At 37.4% G+C, this 24281-nt stretch overlaps 2 protein-coding genes and 1 non-coding gene across 4 annotated transcripts; 2 read left to right on the forward strand and 1 right to left on the reverse strand.

Annotated features, from left to right (window-relative positions):
- Nucleotides 1–1731: 1731 nt before the first annotated feature.
- LOC100368858 (uncharacterized) lies at nucleotides 1732–19445 on the reverse strand. Of its 2 annotated transcripts, XM_006824866.3 has the most exons (11): nucleotides 19152–19445; nucleotides 12236–12373; nucleotides 11993–12015; nucleotides 8865–8896; nucleotides 6176–6233; nucleotides 5913–6012; nucleotides 5612–5723; nucleotides 5011–5053; nucleotides 4461–4531; nucleotides 4208–4316; nucleotides 1732–2060 (listed from the first exon to the last, which is right to left on the reverse strand). In XM_006824866.3, the coding sequence occupies exons 1-11, from the start codon at nucleotides 19357–19359 to the stop codon at nucleotides 1845–1847; spliced, it is 1110 nt and encodes a 369-aa protein (XP_006824929.1). In that variant the 5' UTR covers nucleotides 19360–19445; the 3' UTR covers nucleotides 1732–1844. The 2 variants fall into 2 exon arrangements, with proteins under 2 accessions (XP_006824929.1, XP_085364264.1); XM_085508138.1 differs by lacking the exon at nucleotides 4208–4316 and having other exon boundaries at nucleotides 1863–2060.
- A 45-nt stretch (nucleotides 19446–19490) lies between these two features.
- Nucleotides 19491–20931, forward strand: LOC100369004 (coiled-coil domain-containing protein 167-like). Its single transcript, XM_002741402.3, has 4 exons — nucleotides 19491–19627; nucleotides 19740–19834; nucleotides 20349–20401; nucleotides 20589–20931. Exons 1-4 carry the CDS (start codon nucleotides 19607–19609, stop codon nucleotides 20696–20698), a joined length of 279 nt encoding a protein of 92 aa, XP_002741448.1. The 5' UTR covers nucleotides 19491–19606; the 3' UTR covers nucleotides 20699–20931.
- A 309-nt stretch (nucleotides 20932–21240) lies between these two features.
- On the forward strand, nucleotides 21241–21329 carry TRNAR-UCG (transfer RNA arginine (anticodon UCG)). Its single transcript is given in 2 exon segments — nucleotides 21241–21277; nucleotides 21294–21329. It is a non-coding gene; the product is annotated as a tRNA-Arg (tRNA).
- Nucleotides 21330–24281: the final 2952 nt, after the last annotated feature.

Genomic DNA, 24281 nt, shown 5'->3' on the forward strand with positions numbered 1-24281 from the left:
ATGCGTCTAATAAAAATATATAATATATCAGGCTGCCGAAAGAAAAACTCTTTGATCTATTCTCCAAGCTGCCCATCTGAACGTTATATACGTAAGCAGCTAATTAATAAGATACTTGATAAACTCCCTAAAGATAATAATATCAGGAGAGGTACAGGGTTAATAAAAAATATAAACAGCTTATTAAGGCTAACAAAAGAGAATTTAGAGCCAAATTGTGTGACAAATGTCAATGCAACACTTTGATCCACAATAGTTTTGGAAATTATTAGAGGAGTTTGGTAGTTTAAACAAAGATGGTAAGGAGGAGGATTGTATTAGTGGAGAGTAATGACTTAGCCATTTCAAATCCCTAAATTCAAATACTATTACTGGTGATAAGGATTTCACAAAGTATGTTTACAGTAATACTGTAGAAATGGAAAGCAGTGTCATAGGCAGAATGGATCTTGACAGAGATTTTAGTTACAATGAAATATAACTGAAATATAAGTCAGACAAAGCACCTGCACTAATTGTGATTGCACTGATTGCACTAATTACCGCCGGTGACTCCTTCAATACCATCAAATGACCTACAAAATACCCCATTAAAGCTTGATAACGTCTCAGTTTGTACTCGTTGATCTGCGCAACAGTCAAAATCGCCATCTTTGTTTATATGAGACCTGCATATATGTCGTTCTTTAACATGCGACTGAGTTTCAGCTCACTTGTCAAACTTCTGAACTATCTTGCGATCGAATCCAAATTTCCTTTGTGGACTTTGTTGTTTTTTTGACGTTTTCATGACACGCACAGACCAATCATACTATACACGGGTGCCCGCGCTGTCCATCCCCAATGGGCTGTGAGTCTACCTGCACACTCCCGCCAGACATGATGCCTGGCTGTACATTCTGCGGGTGGAAGGTGCGACCAGATACCACGCGCTCAGCATCATGGCGAGATTCACAGGCGAATCACATCATGGAGTTCAACTATTACCAAAAATTGTTCTGTCTTCTGTCATTTATTAAAGCGTTAAATCTTTGTAAAACATATTAAGAACTGATTTGCAAACTTATATTTCACAATGAAGATGGCATTTGACTATATACACGTTATATGTTTTCTGTTGGCTCTGATCTTTAATTTCGTAAAACTTATTGTTGTGTTTAAACACATGCAAGTACATTCCTGTTTTCCTTCAAACTAATATTATTTAGTAAAACGTTGTGTGTGCTCAAAATAGAAGAAGACAGCAAACGAGACTTTTTATTGTTATCAGTGTTTAGCAAAGCAGGAAAACGACAATTTCTGTTTATATGTGTAAACTAGACAATGGGAAATTTGCATAAAAGTTATTTAACTTTTCAATCAAGTAAAAATAAATCTATTGCAATAGGTATTCCGTGTAAAAATGTAACAAAGTTTCAGCATTCAGTTAAAAACACGAGTAAATATGGTGATACAACTTCTCCCTGTGTTGTGTAACTAATAAGTGTTTTACATAATCATATAGATTACTGTAACAATTAAATATAAACGCAATCTCACATACTAAAGCCTTTTTTTTTAGCATAAATTAGCATTTCTAAACATAATTCGAGATCAGATTTGTTACTAGTGTTGATCTACACAATCCAAATTTACCTACAAAGCTGTGTCGCATTCTTAAATGAGATACGAATATGTATAATATGAAGTAATATCGTCTCGACAATTCTTCTCAATAAAATGAACTACACCTTACCAGACAAAACACTACATGTATATGTTAAGACACCAATGTGATATGCACCAGCCTCTAATACAAAATAGTTCTAAATCTCAGCCTCGAATGTTGAAAAAATAGACTAGCTTTAGAACAAGCTCGCGCCAGAAAACCAAATGAGCCTATCATCTCGAACGTAGCCACTGGGCAGTGATTGGTTGATGGGCACGACTGTTGCATTGAAATTATACGTCTTAATTACAGTTATGTTAGGTGTCTTTGTGCATAGGCCTTTAGTTACCCAATCTGGCAAGTCCAATTGATTAAGGATTTCTGTGAAATAACCCTCAATTGCAAAGAATTTCTGTGAAAAAATTAAATAAAAAATGATTTAGTATTGAAGGAACATTTCATCATAAAATATTCATAGATCCTATCATAAGTAACTGTCGGCAAACATTAAAAGAAATACAAGACACAGGTTTACAAGCTATCATTTTAATAAATGACTTCAGTAATATTAAAGTTAACGTGGTGGACTTCCTCTGTCAAAAAGCAAACATAATAAGCGTTTTATTGATTAAGATTTATCAATTATTAATCTCGTTTCACAGATTCATTTCATGTTTCTATGTTTATTGCGTAGTCGAACGTTGCTCGTTTTTGAATGCATACTATGTTTTGTTCGTTGTGACTGGGTGCAGCCATTTTGAAGTGTCTTCGTTGCATTGCGTTATGGATTGTGAAGTTCGTGTCCAGTTGTACAAGATTTAACAAGCCATGCATGGCACAGTCCCCGTTAGTTATCAAATTTAAGATATAAAGTTTTGTTTATAGTAATATAGCTGGAATATAAACATGTCAGGAATATGATGATTGTTTAACATTTAAATGATTGACATTTGTATCTGATCGTCAAATGAGTATTGAGAGATATTGCTCTGGAACAGCATTAATTAAAACAAAATCAGCCATTATGAATATATGTATAATGAATATAAGAAATTTGAACATAGTCAGTCAAAGCATGTCAGAGATATGGCTCTAGAAGCCCATTCATTAAAACAAAAAGGCCACTAGTCAGCCATTCAGAATCCGATCTACAAAATAAAACAAGTTTTTTAGCACAAAAATAGCCACCATTAGGCCACTTTGAAAAGGATCGTCAAACCAATATATCTGTATATCTGTGACATGATGTATAATGAATATTAAAAATTTGAACATAATCAGTCAAAACAAGTCAGACATATGAGTTTGGAAACCCATTCATTAAAACAAAATGGCCACCTGACAGCCATTTTGAGTCTGATCTGAAAAATAAAATGACGTGCATTGGGAACCCGTAATGTCTAATGTATGTAGCAAGTTTGAACGAAATCCATCCATAAATGCCAGAAATGCTTGATATTTGATGATTTTTTTAGCACAAAAATGACAACCATTCGGCCATTTTGAATAGGATCGTCAAACCAATATATCTGTCTATCTATAACATGATGTATAATGAATATTTAAAATTTGAACATAATCAGTCAAAACAAGTTGGAAATATGGGTCTAGAAGCCCATTCATTAAAACAAAATGACCGCCAGTCGGCCATTTTGAATGTTATCTGAAAAACAAAATTATTTGCATCAAGGTCCCATAATGTCTAATGTATATATCAAGTTTAAACAAAATCCATCTGTAAACAGCCGAGAAATGCTTGATTTTTATGATTTTTAGTACAAAAATGGCCGCCATTCGGCCATCTTGAATCAGATCGTGAAACAAATTGACGTGCATATGTATGATATCATGTATGATGTATGTGTGAAGTTTGATTGTGATTGGTCCAGGCATTTCTAAGATACAGTTCCGGACGCACGCACAGACGCACGCACGCACGGAGGTCAAAACATATGTCCCCGTTTTCGGACTTCGTTCGAACGGGGACTAATAACTGTCCATCTCGTTTTACTAGTACATACCGCGTTTCGATATTTATTGCCTGAACGGATGTCCACTTTTTTCATAAATTATAGTCCTAAATAGTAAGTTACCGACATCGTTACGCGCCTGGGTTATAGGCTATTATTGAGTATCCTGTCATCTACAATATTACCATTATTAAAATAACCATCGCTGAAAGTACAGGCATATTACGAACATATAACTACACAAGACGAATAAATGACCAACTCACCCAACTTTTACTGATTTACATAATCACGTCTTTCGAATTGTGAGTTCACGCGTAATTTACACAGTTCACCTAGTAACATTCCGTAAATGGAGATATTACAGACGTAATAGGATTCAAAAAAAACCCAGAGGAAATATACAAATTTTCTATAGTGGTATATAAATATGCTACCGTATATATAAACATATAATGAGGTACAATTTTACAGCACTGTTTATGTTCACTAAACTATTGTACCATGTACATGAACTATATGATAAATGAATTTTTATGAATATCAAACAATTTTCCCATATTCATTTGAACACTATTATATGATTTACCTTTTGTGCATTATACACCTCAACAAGACTTGAATATACAGGCCAGTTGGGATCCCTTGTAAACTTGGTACTGTTAACTGTATCAGTGCTAAATTGTAAAATACCCCACCTGGTGAATGAGATAAAATAATATCATATCCACCAACCTATACCTTACCTATTAGCCCATAACATGGCGTTTACAAAATATAATGCAAACAAATGATAAAATTTTAAACAACATCACCACATAAAATATATATATTACTCTAACCTTTCTGGCAAATGCATATTGATAGCATGTTGGGGGGACCAAACCCAATTGTCTTCTGGTAAGCCTGAAATCTGAGGAGATGTAAAATTATTATTGACACTCACTACTGTTCACAGCAGTCGATTGATAGGAAGAGTTTCAAAATTGCTGCATGATTTGTAAATATAAAGCTTTTTTTAACACAGAAAATTGTTGTGCAAATTTTCGGAACTAATTTCCCGTCAATCAATATTAACTTATTAATTCGTTATGACAACCATAAATACCGATCTTATATCTAGATGTGATGTGTTCTCTTCATGTCGCTGAGCACAGTGTAGGTTTAAAAATTTGTGATGAGACCTTTCTACTACAGAAACCAATTGTAAATTGTTAAAAAACATGTCGTTTTATAATGAATAATTGTCCCATTTTGTGTTTGAATCGTTGTTCAGTAGCCATACTAAACTGTAAGCAGTACAAATTCTATATAAGCGTCGTCATGACAAACTTGTAGTTGCGATTGTAATGATAAATTATATTTGGCATATAATTTAACTGACAATCATACCTTTTCATAATGTCCGTCTACATTCTGCACATGCCACTCGACCCTGCCAAGAATAATAAATGCCAAAGAACGATTAGGGTAATAGCGACAGAAGAAAGGCGATTACTAGTAACATGAATGTGCATATCGTAGCCTTCTCAGAAAATTGTTTAGGAAGAATACAGCTACTCAGGCAGAGGGCTCAGGTATTTATTAAATCTCGGAATGCCATCATTTTGATGCAACATACTTCGTCTTTGTGCTTCTCTGTATCTTCTGTATAAAGTCTGGTGCAAAACAAGTATACTACAAAGAGTAATTTTGATGCAAGAGAAAATGTTTTTTTTTGTTTCTCCTGAATTATCCAAAGGACGCCAAAAAAAATTATTGCCGTTTACAGTAGTTATCGATTCTCAAAACGTAATTGAGCGTACGACATTTGTACATGGTTTGGGTTTAGGTGCTTTAACGTTATTTTAATGTCTCAGCATTATAATTAAAATAAATTTTTGTGTACTATAATAGGTGCGGCTCGTGAATTATGCAATTTCTCGGGGCTTTATCATATGTTATCAACCCAATATACGAATTAATTAAATACTCCGAACAAATAAATTACAACCTGCTGAAATTGATTCTCCACTGGTCCCCATGCTTTGGTGGTGCCGTGGCTTTGCAGGTCTGTCTAACCAGGTCTTTAAATGGCATGGCTATTTCCACTGTCCAATATTTATCTGAAAATGTGAACACTTACATGATATGAACGTGAAGTTGAGAAGTTTAAAATGGCCACGTACTAAATTACGTGTTTCAATACTGGTTACCAATATGGTATAGAAATTCGTAACTGAGCATTAGAATATTATATGTAATTAATTGCTGCATCTTAATACATAACAGATATATTTAATTATACAACTTACTTTTAATCTTTGGGTTATTGACAGGCCCATCTACGAATACAGCTGACTTCATTGACGGCATTTCAAAACTACTATTGGCAGATCCTCCATTCAGATAAGGCTATAGAATATAACATTTACTGAATATATTATGTCAGTTATAAATATACTTTGACGAATAATCAACGATGATATGTTTTGTTTTAATAGATTCGAATCGTCTTGAAGACTGAATGTCGGCGACAAAAAGCCAATATTTGTGGCAATGCGTATACACTTCTGACCTTATCAAGTTCCAGGTCCCATACGGTATTTATGGCATTTATTTCGAACTCTTTGTACCTGTGAGACAAAGTAATAGCAACATTGTTGTTACAAAACAATATCCGTGGACACTGGTAACACAGTGGACTTGTTTTGCATTAGCCTAAAATAAATTTAATAACTGGCCGATTACATAGTAATCTGAGGTTAACACTGCTGGGACGACCACACCTGTCTACTACCTACATATAATGTTTTCACAATCATAGTTTACTTAACACCTGACCATGGGGTTCATTTGCCTCACCCCATTGCCAGTCTTTTGTTCAATGTTATGTTGGCGATCCGCTCCGCTAGGATTGCCCTTATAATCACTTTTGTCGTTTTGTGTGTGTGTGTGTGTGTCTGTGTGTGTACATTTCCAGTGTTCACTATTATTTCTTCTGTGATTTTTTTGGCTTGGCCAATTTTGTTCAAACTTGGCAGGTAGGTCACACCTTAACCCTAGTTATAAGGAAAAATCTGAAAAATTTTTTTGGCCCACCGTTGCCATAGCAACAGCAAAAAAACTGATTTTTGGATAGCTTCACGCCAAATGTATCTCCTCCTACAAATTTGGGATAAAACACTTTAGACATAGCTCATTCTACTCAGCTTGAGTGTGGGCACAAAGTTACCATTTGAATTTTTGATATCTATTTTCATTACCGAGAAATTTGACCCTAAAGTTGGGGTAACTTTTCACCAGCAACGGCTTTTAACTCCTCTGTGATTGTTTCGGCTCGGCCGGTTTTGTTCATACTTCACAGGTAGGTCGTGCCGTCACTAATTGGAAAACAATCCTGGCCCACCATTGCCATTGCAACATCCAAAAACTGATTTTTGAATACTTTCGCCCCAAATGTATTACCTCCTACCAGTTTTATCAGTGTCGCTGGGTGTATATGATAAAGGGAAGTTGTGCAACCAAATTTGCCGAGTTCGCAGTTTTTCGCCAATAAAAAAATAACTAAGGCAACAACTCACGGTTTTTCAGCATTTTTGTAATAAAGACATTATTCTCCATCAATAATCCGCCCAAAACAGGAACATTTCTACTAATTCTTGTGTTTTTTCGACGTTTTTCGAAAAACCTGCGATTAGGCTGTGAAAGTAGAACATTCCGGAGGGGGCGAAATGGAAGAGCCATATTTAACGTGTAAAAATAGAACGCGTATTTTGACCTCTATGCGGTCGTCGCCAAAGAGCCCCCCGTCCATCGCCTGGCAATGCTCTTCCGTTTCACCAGTTGCGTTTTTTTGGCTAAAATTTGGGCAGTACTGTCAGTCACGAAAATTGATGAATAAATTAATACACGGGCTATGAATCACGGGCTAATTCAATGGTCACCGAACACTCCACTGTGGCAAGATAGTAGCGTACTGTATATTTAACCCAGATTTGACAAGCGTGGTACAGTTTTTTGCGCGTGTCCGTAATAATGCGCACAAAGGATTGTGGGGCAGAGTTCTTTATTTGCTGGCATTCTTGACTTTTGACTGCAGTTCTTTTTTATATTTTAGAGTAAATGCTTTTGATATGCTCTTAGGTTTCTTAATATCCGTCTGAAATTCTGGACTGTGGTCATATTTTTCGATTAGGAGTCGTATATTTAAATAACTCACCGTGACTAAAGTTTTGCATTATGAAGTATATTTTTATGAAGGTCAACACACTGTACTTTAGGTAAATATTTACCATCTCGTTATTTCATTATTTCGCTTTCCAGCATTTACAGGAAACGTTTCATTCTAGAAAATGCTATCGCAAAACTGTTGGAAATAATAAATGTAACAGCAGAATACGTCCTAGCACATCACTCGACTAGGAGAGTGATTGTGGTCCTAGTAATAAACTAAGTGACTTCCAAAAACTGAATGGTATTTGCGAACTTCATATTAGTTATAAACTGACGTTAGCTTCACGTTTATGTCACAACATGGAAACAGCCAAAAACATGGTGCTTGTTTTTGAGCGGAGCGGATCGCCAACCAGCCTACCGGCTTGTTTTAATTATCACCCTCATACTTATAATAATCCTCTTTCTGCATTACACATCCAGTCCTTTGTTTCATTGCCATGCTTTGTTATTAAGTACACATTCCATAACCTGCATTCTTGGAAACCAATCATATTTTGTATATTCCATAATCCTCCCATTCCCAACCAATCAATTCTCTGCATCTTGGTTATTTAACCACTAGACCAAGCATTCACTCATCAGTCATATCACACTTGCTTCATTGCTTGCTGTTGAACGATTTTTCCCACCCACCCACCGCAAAGTCTCTGTTATTCACTTGATTTTCAGTATTATACAATAAAGCACAGGGGGGGGGAGGCTGTCACTGCAGCATACACAGCCTTGCTTGGGTACCACAGTGTTCTTGCCGCAGTGTTAGTCTAAATTGTGACTCGTACTGTGGCAACAACTCTTACGACGCCTACTTGTGAGGTTGCCCCATACCTACCTACCGACATCCTTGTCTCTGTGTCATTTATTTTGGTCTCACCCCACTTGATTTAACTACTGTAGTCCCATCAGTGTTAATCAACTCTAATATTAGTGTTTTCGAAGCTGCTAATTCGAAGCTGTGAATTGTTAACAAAATGGCGTAATTGAAACATGAAAAATATCTTGAGCATCAAGCCATGCTGATAAATACTTACCAGTGTGTACTGCCGTCGGGATCGGTGAATACCTGTCAAAAATAAATATGGAACATTGTCTGTGTTCTAGAATGCGTTGAATTATTGAAATCAGTGTAAGATTAAGTCCGTGGCCAATTCATGGTATTAAGAAAGAAATACAATAAAATCCTAAAAATTAAGAGAAAACAATATAAGCAAAATTTATAGGATTCAGTCACGTTGCAAGAAAGTAACCCAAAACAGTATTGGAAAAATTTCAAAATCTTTTTAAAGAATGATACTAGTATCAGTGCTAACAATGACATAATCCAAGCAGATGAGTGGTACAACCACTTTAAAAATCTAAATAACTTAAAAAATAGTAAAACCAGTAAATATGACAGTGATTTTCAAAATAAAATAATTAATGAAACTAGGGAGATGGAAACTAATAAAGAGATTAATAAGGAACTAAATGAACCAATTATCATAGGTGAAGTTAAAGCTGCAGTCAAGAAATTAAAATTAAACAAATCTTCTGGTGAAGACAAAATAATTAATGAACTAATCAAGTATGGCCAGAACTATCTTATGGAACCAATTACTGCTGTTTTTAATAATGTTTTAAAGTCAGGAACATTTCCTAAGGGATGGAAGGGTAGCATTATTGTACCAATACACAAAAAGGGATCAAGATCAGACCCAGACAATTTCAGGGGAGTGGCTTTGTCCAGTTGCTTGGGTAAGCTATTCACTGCCACACTAAATAATAGATTAATAAAATATTTAGAGAAAAATAATTTATACTCTCCTTATCAATTCGGTTTTCGTAGAAATAGACGGACGACAGATTGTTTATTTATTCTAAAATCTATAGTAGATAAGTATATTCACTCAGAATACTCAAAAAATTCAAAAAGTAAAAAATTGTATGCATGCTTCGTAGACTGTAAGAAGGCATTCGATAGCATGTGGCGTGATGGATTATATTGGAAATTGCAAAAATATGGTATCACCGGAAATATTTACAACCTCATAAAAAATATGTATAGTGGGGTATCCTACAAGGTAAAAACTAGTAAAGGGCTCACAAATGAATTTGATTCATTTATGGGGGTAAAACAAGGCTGTAATATAAGTCCAACTTTATTTAGTTTATTCATTAATGACTTGCCGGAAAAAATAAAATCTGCAAATGGCACCCCCCTGAACTAAACGGCCAAAAACTAAACTGCATTTTATTTGCTGATGACGTCCTAATATTATCACAGACCCAGGAAGGTATGCAGTGCAGCATAGATGCACTGGCAAAATACAGCAATTCTTGGAAACTATCAGTAAGCCTCAATAAAACTAAATTAATGGTATTCAATAAAAGAAATCATACATTAAATAAGAAGTCAGTGTTTTATGAGGGAATGAAATTGCCACAGTAGATAGTTTTAATTACCTGGGCATAGTTTTCACGCCGAATGGAAAATTCAAAACTGCGTCCAATACTTTAAAAGAGAAAGCTATGAAAGCTATGTTTCCACTAAAGCAGTCTTTATTAACATTATCACATTATAAAATTAGCACAGCATTGAATTTATTTGATAAATTAATTGTACCAATCATTAATTATGGGTGTGAAGTATGAGGAGAAGAATCAGCAAAACATAGTAACATTATAGAAAGTGTACAGTTTGCATTCTGTAGATTTCTCTTAGGTGTCAGCAAAAATTCAACAAAAATTGCTATTCTTGGAGAGCTGGGTAGATATCCATTGAACATCAAAATTGAAACACAATTGTTAAAATATTGGTTGAGACTAAAAGCCCCAGTAATTCCAAACATTGTAGCAACTGCCTTTATGGAAATAAACACTTGGAAAACAGGATGGGTAGAAAGAATAGAAGAGATAACTAAAAACAACAATCTTTCAGAATTATCAAAACAACATGAAAAAAAGATAGGGGAGGTACTCAGAGAAAATTATGTAAAAACATGGAGAAGGAAATTATTTAATGACAGCAGAATGAATGGAGCAACAAACAAACTAACTTCATACAGAAAATTTAAAACTACTTTCAATATGGAGAATTATTTAAATGATATAAAAAATTTAAAAATAAAAAATTTAAATAATTTCTGATCATAAACTACTCATTGAGACTGGCAGACAAAAGAAAATTCCTAGAAACGAAAGAATATGTAAACTCTGCACAGATGATAAAATTGAAGATGAGTACCATTTCTTAATAGGATGCAGTAAATATGACATACCCCGTAATAAATTATTTAAATATATACAGGGCAAAAAATCTGACTTCTTGAAAATGAATGAAGACGAAAAATTCCGATTAATTATGACAAGCTTTGCAGGAATAGAAACTGCACAATTCATACATACAAGTATGAAATTAAGAGATGAAACATAGCAACTCCATCAAATTAGTCTGCAGGTAGTTTTAATGCAATGGCATATTTAGTAGCTTAGTAGTTTTATTGTTATACTAATTTTCATATATTTTTTCCTCCATTCTTAGTTACATGTATTCAATGTTTTATTCGTGATTCTGGTGGATTGAACTGTACTTCCGTCTTGCTTTGTACTAAACAATAACATTAGCTTATGTTTAATGTGCTATTTGTGATATTGGTTGTGTGAAGTATTATTTCTGTTCTTGTTTTACAACCATAAAATTACTCTCTGTAGTAGATTTTCGTGTTGAATAAAATTATTATTATTATTATAATGGAGAGAAACAATTATTACATTTATCAGAGACATATATAAACGTATTATGTCAAATGATTAGAAAAATTTCATATCTTGCACCACATAGTCATAGTTCTGAGTAGGTGGTTCACATCCGACTACTGCAGTGATATAAATACTGTTTTATACTCACTACTATTTTAATAAAAAGAGTTCTCGTCAATTGAAACTCGTACACAGACAAAATAACAACCCACACGAGTTAAAGTACTAACACACATACATTACACAAAACCAGTAATCCTTCTCTGGGTTCATTTAATTTATAAATATGGAGAATTAACAACCAATTTCCCAAATATTAATGTGTTGTGTTTCTAAAAGCATTTTTTGAACCTTGTATTCAAATGCGTTAAATGGGTTAAATGGGCAATGAGCAGTATCGTACTTGAAATAACCAACTTACCTCAAAATCGTTATCAAGAAACACTATGAAGAAATGCGGAAAATAAAGAGCATCAAGTGTGAGGTTAATCAATTACGTTGGTCAGAATGATTAGCTAGCTTGTCCAAATTAATTGGGCACAGTTGTCGAATAATATAGGCCCAATCATTAATATTACGCGACAAAAACATCACATATTGTTCAGATTCACATTTATATTTATACAACTGAATTATCTGAAAATTGTGAATAGCAGATACTTACCAACTGAATCATGTTTGGTTTGGTTTGCGAAGACGTCTGTCTCCTGCAAATAACCACCAATGTACAAATAGGTATCATCCCATCTAATTTTAACCCATGTATCCAACCTAGGCTTGGGAAAATCTTCTCCTTGAATGTCTAGGAAAAGAAAAACATTACTGTTATAGAATCTCCTTTGACTACAATATTCATTAAAATACACTGAAAAATACAGTACAAATTTCATTGTGTAAATCAAAATGCCTGTCTAACCGTTTATCGTTTGCTCTATCGAAATGTAGATGGTTGCAATGCCAGTTTACTGTACTGCACGATCGATGGTTGGATGCACTATAAACCAGTTTACTGTACTGCACGATGGTTAGATGCACTGTGATACCAGTTTACTGTACTGCACGATGGTTGGATGCACTGCGATACCAGTGTACTGTACTGCACGATGGTTGGATGCACTGTGATACCAGTTTACTGTACTACACGATTGGTTGGATGCACTGCGATACCAGTGTACTGTACTGCACGATGGTTGGATGCACTGCGATACCAGTTAACTGTACTGCACGATGTTTTAATGCACTTTGATACCAGTTTACTGTACTGCACGATGGTTGGATGCACTGTGATACCAGTTTACTGTACTGCACGATGGTTGGATGCACTGTGATACCAGTTTACTGTACTGCACAATGGTTGGATGCACTGTGGTACCAGTTTACTGTACTGCACAATGGTTGGATGCACTGTGATATCAGTTTACTGTATTGCACGATGGTTGGATGCACTGTGATACCAGTTCACTGTATTGCATGGTGGTTGGATGCACTGTGATACCAGTTTACTGTACTGCACGATATTTTAATGCACTGTAAACCAGTTTACTGTACTGCACAATGGTTGGATGCACTGTGAAACCAGTATACTCTACTGCACAATGGTTGGATGCACTGTAAACCAGTTAACTGTACTGCACGATATTTTAATGCACTGTAAACCAGTTTACTGTACTGCACGATGGTTGGATGCACTGTGAAACCAGTATACTGTACTGCACAATGGTTGGATGCACTGTGATACCAATTTACTGTACTGCACGATGGTTGGATGCACTGTGGTACCAGTTTACTGTATTGTACCCTGGCTGGATGCACTGTGATACCAGTTTACTGTACTGCATGATGTTTGAATGCACTGTAATACCAGTTTACTGTACTGCAAGATGTTTGAATGCAATGTGATACCAGTTTACTGTACTGCACCATGGTTGGATGCACTGTGATACCAGTTTACTGTACTGTACAGTGGCTGGATGGACTGATACCAGTTTACTGTACTGCACAATGCTTGGTACAATGTGATACCAGTTTACTGTATTGTACCCTTGTTGGATGCACTGTGATACCAGTTTACTGTACTGCACAGTGGTTGGATGCACTGTGATATCAGTTTACTGTATTGTACCATGGTTGGATGCACTGTGATACCAGTTTATTGTATTGCACGATGGTTGGATGCACTGTGATACCAGTTTACTGCATTGCACGATGGTTGGATGCACTGTAAACCAGTTTACTCTATTGCACGATGGTTGGATGCACTGTGATACCAGTTTACTGTACTGCACGATGGTTGGATGCACTGTAAACCAGTTTACTGTACTGCACAATGGTTGGATGCACTATAAACCAGTCTAGTCTACTGCACGATGGTTGGATGCACTGTGATATCAGTTTACTGTATTGCACGATGGTTGGATGCACTGTAAACCAGTTTACTGTACTGCACAATGGTTGGATGCACTGTGATACCAGTTTATTGTATTGCACGATGGTTGGATGCACTGTGATACCAGTTTATTGTATTGCACGATGGTTGGATGCACTGTGATACCAGTTTACTGTACTGCACGATGGTTGGATGCACTGTAAACCAGTTTACTGTACTGCACGATGGTTGGATGCACTATAAACCAGTCTACTCTACTGCACAATGGTTGGATGCACTGTGATATCAGTTTACTGTATTGCACGATGGTTGGATGCACTGTAAACCAGTTTACTGTACTGCACGATGGTTGGATGCACTGTAAACCAGATTACTCTACTGCACGATGGTTGGATGCACTGTAAACCAGTTTACTGTACTGCACGATGGTTGGATGCACTGTAAACCAGTTTACAGTACTGCACGATGGTTGGATGCACTGTAAACCAGTTTACTGTACTGCACGATGGTTGGATGCACTATGATATCAGTTTACTGCATTGCACGATGGTTGGATGCACTGTGATACCAGTTTACTGTACCGCACGATGGTTGGATGCACTGTGATACCAGTTTACTGTACTGCACGATGTTTTAATGCACTGTAAAACAGTTTACTGTACTGCACGATGGTTGAATGCACTATGATATCAGTTTACTCTACTGCACGATGGTTGGATGCACTGTGATACCGGTTTATTGTAATGTACGATCATTGGATGCACTGTGATACCAGTTTACTGTACTGCACGATGTTTTAATGCACTGTGAAACCAGTATACTGTACTGCACAATGGTTGGATGCACTGTGATACCAATTTACTGTACTGCAAGATGTTTGAATGCAATGTGATACCAGTTTACTGTACTGCACCATGGTTGGGTGCACTGTAATACCAGTTTACTGTACTGCACCATGGTTGGATGCACTGTGATACCAGTTTACTGTACTGTACAGTGGCTGGATGGACTGATACCAGTTTACTGTACTGCACAATGCTTGGTACAATGTGATACCAGTTTACTGTATTGTACCCTTGTTGGATGCACTGTGATACCAGTTTACTGTACTGCACAGTGGTTGGATGAACTGTGATATCAGTTTACTGTATTGTACCATGGTTGGATGCACTGTGATACCAGTTTATTGTATTGCACGATGGTTGGATGCACTGTAAACCAGTTTACTGTACTGCACGATGGTTGGATGCACTGTAAACCAGTTTACTCTACTGCACGATGGTTGGATGCACTGTGATATCAGTTTACTGTATTGCACGATGGTTGGATGCACTGTGATACCAGTTCACTGTATTGCATGATGGTTGGATGCACTGTGATACCAGTTTACTGTACTGCACGATATTTTAATGCACTGTAAACCAGTTTACTGTACTGCACAATGGTTGGATGCACTGTGAAACCAGTATACTCTACTGCACAATGGTTGGATGCACTGTAAACCAGTTAACTGTACTGCACGATATTTTAATGCACTGTAAACCAGTTTACTGTACTGCACGATGTTTTAAAGCACTGTAAACCAGTTTACTGTACTGCACAATGGTTGGATGCACTGTGAAACCAGTATACTGTACTGCACAATGGTTGGATGCACTGTGATACCAATTTACTGTACTGCACGATGGTTGGATGCACTGTGGTACCAGTTTACTGTATTGTACCCTGGCTGGATGCACTGTGATACCAGTTTACTGTACTGCATGATGTTTGAATGCACTGTGATACCAGTTTACTGTACTGCAAGATGTTGGAATGCAATGTGATACCAGTTTACTGTACTGCACCATGGTTGGATGCACTGTGATACCAGTTTACTGTACTGTACAGTGGCTGGATGGACTGATACCAGTTTACTGTACTGCACAATGCTTGGTACAATGTGATACCAGTTTACTGTATTGTACCCTTGTTAGATGCACTGTGATACCAGTTTACTGTACTGCACAGTGGTTGGATGCACTGTGATATCAGTTTACTGTATTGTACCATGGTTGGATGCACTGTGATACCAGTTTACTCTATTGCACGATGGTTGGATGCACTGTGATACCAGTTTACTGTACTGCACGATGGTTGGATGCACTGTAAACCAGTTTACTGTACTGCACTATGGTTGGATGCACTGTAAACCAGTTTACTGCATTGCACGATGGTTGGATGCACTGTAAATCAGTTTACTCTATTGCACGATGGTTGGATGCACTGTGATATCAGTTTACTGTATTGCACGATGGTTGGATGCACTGTAAACCAGTTTACTGTACTGCACAATGGTTGGATGCACTGTGATACCAGTTTATTGTATTGCACGATGGTTGGATGCACTGTGATACCAGTTTATTGTATTGCACGATGGTTGGATGCACTGTGATACCAGTTTACTGTACTGCACGATGGTTGGATGCACTGTAAACCAGTTTACTGTACTGCACGATGGTTGGATGCACTATAAACCAGTCTACTCTACTGCACGATGGTTGGATGCACTGTGATATCAGTTTACTGTATTGCACGATGGTTGGATGCACTGTAAACCAGTTTACTGTACTGCACGATGGTTGGATGCACTGTAAACCAGATTACTCTACTGCACGATGGTTGGATGTACTGTAAACCAGTTTACTGTACTGCACAATGGTTGGATGCACTGTAAACCAGTTTACAGTACTGCACGATGGTTAGATGCACTGTAAACCAGTTTACTGTACTGCACGATGGTTGGATGCACTATGATATCAGTTTACTGCATTGCACGATGGTTGGATGCACTGTGATACCAGTTTACTGTACTGCACGATGGTTGGATGCACTGTGATACCAGTTTACTGTACTGCACGATGTTTTAATGCACTGTAAAACAGTTTACTGTACTGCACGATGGTTGAATGCATTATGATATCAGTTTACTCTACTGCACGATGGTTGGATGCACTGTGATACCGGTTTACTGTAATGTACGATCATTGGATGCACTGTGATACCAGTTTACTGTACTGCACGATGTTTTAATGCACTGTGAAACCAGTATACTGTACTGCACAATGGTTGGATGCACTGTGATACCAATTTACTGTACTGCAAGATGTTTGAATGCAATGTGATACCAGTTTACTGTACTGCACCATGGTTGGGTGCACTGTAATACCAGTTTACTGTACTGCACCATGGTTGGATGCACTGTGATACCAGTTTACTGTACTGTACAGTGGCTGGATGGACTGATACCAGTTTACTGTACTGCACAATGCTTGGTACAATGTGATACCAGTTTACTGTATTGTACCCTTGTTGGATGCACTGTGATACCAGTTTACTGTACTGCACAGTGGTTGGATGAACTGTGATATCAGTTTACTGTATTGTACCATGGTTGGATGCACTGTGATACCAGTTTATTGTATTGCACGATGGTTGGATGCACTGTAAACCAGTTTACTGTACTGCACGATGGTTGGATGCACTGTAAACCAGTTTACTCTACTGCACGATGGTTGAATGCACTGTGATATCAGTTTACTGTATTGCACAATGGTTGGATGCACTGTAAACCAGTTTACTGTACTGCACAATGGTTGGATGCACTGTAAACCAGTTTACTCTACTGCACGATGGTTGGATGCACTGTAAACCAGTTTACTTTACTGCACAATGGTTGGATGCACTGTAAACCAGTTTACAGTACTGCACGATGGTTGGATGCACTGTAAACCAGTTTACTGTACTACACGATGGTTGGATGCACTATGATATCAGTTTACTGCATTGCACGATGGTTGGATGCACTGTGATACCAGTTCACTGTACTGCACGATGGTTGGATGCACTGTAAACCAGTTTACTGTACTGCACGATGGTTGGATGCACTGTGATGCCGGTTTACTGTAATGTACGATCATTGGATGCACTGTGATACCAGTTTACTGTATTGCACGATGGTTGGATGCACTGTGATACCAGTTTACTGTACTGCACGATGGTTGGATGCACTGTAAACCAGTTTACTGTACTGCACTATGGTTGGATGTACTGCAAACCAGTTTACTGCATTGCACGATGGTTGGATGCACTGTAAACCAGTTTACTCTATTGCACGATGGTTGGATGCACTGTGATACCAGTTTACTGTACTGCACGATGGTTGGATGCACTGTGATACCGGTTTACTGTAATGTACAATCGTTGGATGCACTGTGATACCAGTTTACTGTACTGCACGATGGTTGGATGCACTGTGATACCAGTTTACTGTACTGCATGTTGGTTGGATACACTGTGATGCCGGTTTACTGTACTGCACGATGGTTGGATGCACTGTGATACCAGTTTACTGTATTGTACGAACGTTGGATGCACTTTGATACTAGTTTACTGTATTGTACCCTGGTTGGGTGCACTGTGATACCAGTTTACTGCATTGTACCCTGGTTAGGTGCACTTTGATACTAGTTTACTGTATTGTACGATGATTGGGTGCACTGTGGTACTAGTTTACTGTATTGTACCCTGGTTGGATGCACTTTGATACTAGTTTACTGTATTGTATGATGATTGGGTGCACTGTGGTACTAGTTTACTGTATTGTACCCTGGTTGGATGCACTTTGATACTAGTTTACTGTATTGTACGATGATTGGGTGCACTGTGGTACTAGTTTACTGTATTGTACCCTGGTTGGATGCACTTTGATACCAGTTTACTGTACTGCACAGTGGTTGGATGCACTTTGATAGCAGTTTACTGTACTGCACAGTGGGTGGATGCACTGTGATACCAGTGTACTGTACTGCACAGTGGTTGGATGCACTTTGATACCAGTTTACTGTACTGCACAGTGGTTGGATGCACTGTGATGCCAGTGTACTGTATTGTACCCTGGCTGGATGCACTGTGATACCAGTTTACTACATTTGTATATTACACGATCGATGGTTGGATGCACTGTGATAGCAGTTTGCTGTACTGCATTTTATGTCTATCGTTGATCTGTGGTCGGGGTGTTTCTGCGGTACGGCAACGGCGAGCGATGAAATTACTCGGTATGTGTTACATGTCCTACATCATTACTTATTAGTCGTGTGTAACGATTTACAAACGTGGGCAAATGAGAGACATTCTACATAAGCATACCTACCAATAAAGTCGTCAGTAGTTTTCACGTCAAGCCATGCCTTATCGTCTAGTTTGCCATCAATTTGTATGGATTCCCCTTGTCTCAGCTGATAAGCTACATACGATTTGGGCGTCGGCAGCGTGTCACAATCAAACGACGTCACTTTGAACGGAGCCAACACCACGATATAAACAAATACTATGTAAATAACGCGTGTGAATGCATTCATCCTTTAGTGTGATTCAAAATGCCAGTATATGGCGAGTATGCAGCAGCAGCAGAAGACAAAACCCGGAAATCGTTAACGATCGAAGTGAGTCTACGAAGCATGCGCAGCGACCTTTGGTCCACCCAGAGACACGTTGGCGAAAACAGCTGGCCTGTTCGTTCGCTTACACTGTTTTGTTTTTCTTTGTGATATGTCCCGTGCCGTGTATCCTGCAGCCGTAACGACATGACCTCTAATTTATTTTAAAATGCCAACAATTATTTCTCAGGTAAGTGAATGTCGGTTAAATCTTGATAGTTCCGTAGATATGCGTATACATACTGATCTATTTTATGAGAGTACCTTTCGTCCTCAACTTTATGAGATATATTTTTCTCTAGATCGAGCAGCTCGAGGATAATCTCAGACGCTTTCGTTATCGGTTTGACACTGTCGAGAAGTCTTTGAGATCTGGTTCACTGTCGGTTAAACGAAGGTAATGCTATGATGTGTGCAGGCTTTCATCCATGGCCTTTGCATCCATGGTCACCATGTGTGGTGATTAGACTGTTTATAAGTGGTACATTTCATTGGTTCATTAAAAACAGCTTCCCTACTCCTCACCAAGCCCCGAACTAAACTAAGTGTTTGTTCCATTGGACGTTTTTTCATTCTATTTTATTTTATTTTTTATTTTCATTTGATTTTGTAAACATTAAAGTCCCTCTGTGGAATGCGTAAGGGTTTTCACAACTAAAAATAGAATAAACATATACACGTACAGTAGTACGAAGTTGTGTCGATGATTTGCTGTGTATTCCCGCATTATCCACAATGAGTATTCTCTTTGCTGAAAAACGTGGCTTAGAACTTAAAAACAAATTTCTGCTATGAAATTCGGAATTACACTTATTCTCACCAAGACCCAAGACAGCGAAACAAGGGACATCTAAACTCCATAATACCTACACTTCAAGTTGTTTGATTTCAATCTATAATTTATTTTGCAGAGATGATTTGCTGAATGAGGAAGAAAATTTGACAAAATTGATCGCTGAAAGCGGTGAGATATTGCTTTGTTATTCGTGCACTGGGTTCTGTATTCAAGACACTGGCAATATGAAGTACTATTAGTAAAATGGTAAAGTTACTGCTAGTACTTGCCAATCAAATCCTTCCAGTAATGGTATGTCATTCAATAGAGTGAAGTAAAATAAACACTAAATATGAATTGAATATTATCTTTGCAGAAAAAGACGTGAAATTACTAAGAGCCGAAAACAGGAAAACTATGCTGGTTTCAGTGATATTACTTGCTGTGCTTGCAGGACTATACTACAGTTTTGCGGGATTTAGTTAATATACATAAAGATTCAAGACGTGTACGTATATCACCAGGATTATGTTGTGGGGGAACTTCAACACATTGTATGTGTGTCTCCATTTGAAGTGAAGCCAAGTTCACTGTGACATTCCAATCAACAGGACGAGCCAAGTCGTTAATAGTGCTACTCTTCACAACCCTTATAACAACAATGTTGTTATTGTAATTAAAAAAACAAACAAATAAATTATGTGCCAATCGTTTATAAATCTCGTAAATTACTAGTCATTTGTAAGACATTATCATTGTTTGAATTTCCGTTTGAATACGACTTTGATATAAAAAAAACATTCTGTGTCTCGTGTTTACGTATTCCAATTGACGAAAATGTTCTTTTCATCCATTTAAAATTAAATAGAAAAAATAATCAAGCCCTTGGAAATGAAGTGCATTACCGCTAAGACCAGTGATTGTTGGGAGTTTTCTCCCCCATAAATCAATTCATCCGAATGACATTATTTCATTAATGAAGTTAGTATTGGATTCTATTATCATATTTTGAATGTTGGAATTGTATTGACCGCGTGGCCTAATGGATAAGGCGTCTGACTTCGAAGTTACTCACGTTGTAATCAGAAGATTGCGGGTTCGAGTCCCGTCGTGGTCGTCTCAGATTTTTTACATCCTTTTTCTGTTTTTTTTTTGAATGGATTCATTTTTTTGCATTTTAAAATAGTCTTAGAAAATACTAACATTATGCTAATTAGTATTATTAGCATAATATGCCATCTATTTTGTTTGGCCCTCTACGTCGAAATTTGTTCATTTTACTGGTAGGTTGGCATCCACATTCAAAAAACGAATAACTTGTAACTAATTGTCAGTTGTTTAATAGTTTCGACCGGACTTCCTCTGCCAGTATCCACCAATGACGTGGTACGAACATGTGGGCAATAACAGCCCGTAAACTAAGAAGTTTTGTGCAAACTATGCATTCACGTGACTCGAGTGCAAATATTTCTTCTTCTATATACTAGTCTATGCGTATAATAGCAGCTTCTGGTCATATACACTTTCGATATTTATATTTTATGTCGATTTGGTTGAACATTTTAATAAACAAATAACACAATGCGCGAGATTGGAAACTAAAAACGTGAAAAATGAAAAAAAAAGCCGACACATTATGGGACACAATAATACAGTACTCCAGAATCCGTGACAATTTTTGTGTATATCAAATAAACAAGATGGAATTATGGCAAAACAGTATGTTTCATCTTAGAAATTTACACTTAGACTATGAAAAATATCCATATTTAATGATTCAAGCAATAAAGCCACAGCGGTTTTATTCCATTTTAAATTACCCCTACGTCTGCCCTACATACTGTCACGGTGGCCATTCATTATTTTATTCTCATTATAACAGTTAAACTTTCAAAATACGAGCTTAATGTATTCAATTGGACTGAGGGCGTACTACGACAAATTGAAAATTGGAATATTGGAGGCAAAATTCTTTATTTCATCTGGGTCTTGACCTGTTTTCAAGATAAACAACAAACCCAACCTGCGAGATTTGATACAAAGTAGCATTGTCATATCCGGCCCTTCGACGTGGAAACATTCTCGGCAGGAGGAAGCGGACAGAGCCCCAAGCCAGCTAGTGAAAACTGAAAAAGTCTAATTGGTTAAACGATTGATTTAGAGTCATCTACATTGGGTGAACAGTTAGTAGAATGTTGTTTAAGCGCAGGAAGCCCATAAAATCTAAAAAATAATACCAGGTTGAAGAATATTAGTTGCTCCTTCGAATTTCGCCAAAGCCTTACCTACATTTTACCGATATCTGCAGAATAAATCAAGAACGCTACACAAATTGACTCCATTTAGGAATCCCTAACGGTTAGTCCGAACGCACGACACCGTTGGAGGCGTGGCCTGTTCAGCATTTGTCAACAACCAATCACAAGACTGGTTACGAACCAGTTGAGCAAGGCTAACCGAGTCGTGACCTCGATGTGGAGCCTTCATCCCTTGTCTATTTCTTACACTAGATACCAGCCGATACCCCCCCCCCCCGCTCATAGAGACTGCGTACTGTATTACAGTTGATTATAGTTCCTGGGCTCCCTGTAGTTTAAGCCACACCTCTAATATTACGGCGTTTTCTATTGGCTGGAATATGTCGACGTGACTTGCACACAGAACGAAACAGCGCATAGAACAGTACGAAGCTCGCCCGTAATAGTCACGGTGGTTGGGGTTGGTGCGTCACGGTGCAGTATGTCGGTTAACATCAAGGTGAGGAAGATGCGGAATCTAACGCCATGATTGGGAAATGCCGCGGCAAGTTAGCACGGAATACAGTTATACGCGCTGTACTCATTACACTGGTTGTAATAATAATAATAAATATAGCTGCGTTGCAGCAATGTCGGGTTTCGAGCCCACTGACTTATTAGCAGCGTTCCAAAATCAGCATCATTGACAATAATATATTAAAGGAAATTGCATGGCCTTCATACTAAACATGTTACATGTTCCTGTCTGTAACAGTGCTTAAGGTATTATAATCTCGCATATTTAATTATGTCCCATGACCATATATGGTCATCTGATGTTTTTGTCAGCTCTGTTGTGCAATAACTTCAATATTGCATTGGTGGCATGTTCCTATCTGTAACAGTGCTTGAGATATAACATTGATGCATATTTGATGAGGTCACATGACCATATATGGTCATCACATTAGTTAGTCACATCTCTTGTTCCATAGATTCAATATTGCACAGGTTGCATGTTCCCGTCTGTAATAGTGATTGAGTAATTACATTTATGCTTATTTGATGAGGTCACATGACCATATATGGTCATCGGATATGTTAGTGACTTCTGTTGTGCAATAGCTTCAATATTGCACTGGTTGCATGTTTCTATCTGTAACAGTGCTTGAGATATAACATTTATGCATATTTGATGAGGTCACATGACCATATATGGTCATCGGATGTGTTAGTCACTTCTGTTGTGCAATAGCTTCAATATTGCACTGGTTGCATGTTCCTATGTGTAACAGTGCTTGAGTTATTACATTTATGCATATTTGATGAAATTACATGACCATATATGGTCATCACATTAGTTAGCCACATCTCTTGTCTCATAGCTTCGATATTGCATAGGTTGCATGTCTCTATCTGTGATTCTGCTTGAGATATTACAATTATGCATATTTAATGACGTCACATGACCATATACGGTCATCACATTAGTTACGCACATCTCATGTCCCACAGCTTCGATTTTGCACAGGTTGCATGTTCATGTCTGTAACAGTGCTTGAGATAATTCAATTATGCATATTTAATGAAGTCACATGACCATATATGGTCATCACATTAGTTAGCCACATCTCTTGACCATACCTTCGATATTGCACAGGTTGCAAGTCCCTAAATCTTGCAGTGCTTGATATATTACATTTATGCATATTCAATGAGGTCACATGACCATATATGGTCATCTTGTTTGTTAGTAAAATTTCATGTACCATCACTTCAATATTGCACTGGTTGCATGTTCCCGTCTGTAACTGTGCTTGAGTTATTGCATT

Source organism: Saccoglossus kowalevskii, chromosome 2, assembly GCF_978046115.1.
Source record: "Saccoglossus kowalevskii chromosome 2, keSacKowa6.1, whole genome shotgun sequence".
Taxonomy (NCBI): Eukaryota; Metazoa; Hemichordata; class Enteropneusta; family Harrimaniidae; genus Saccoglossus; species Saccoglossus kowalevskii.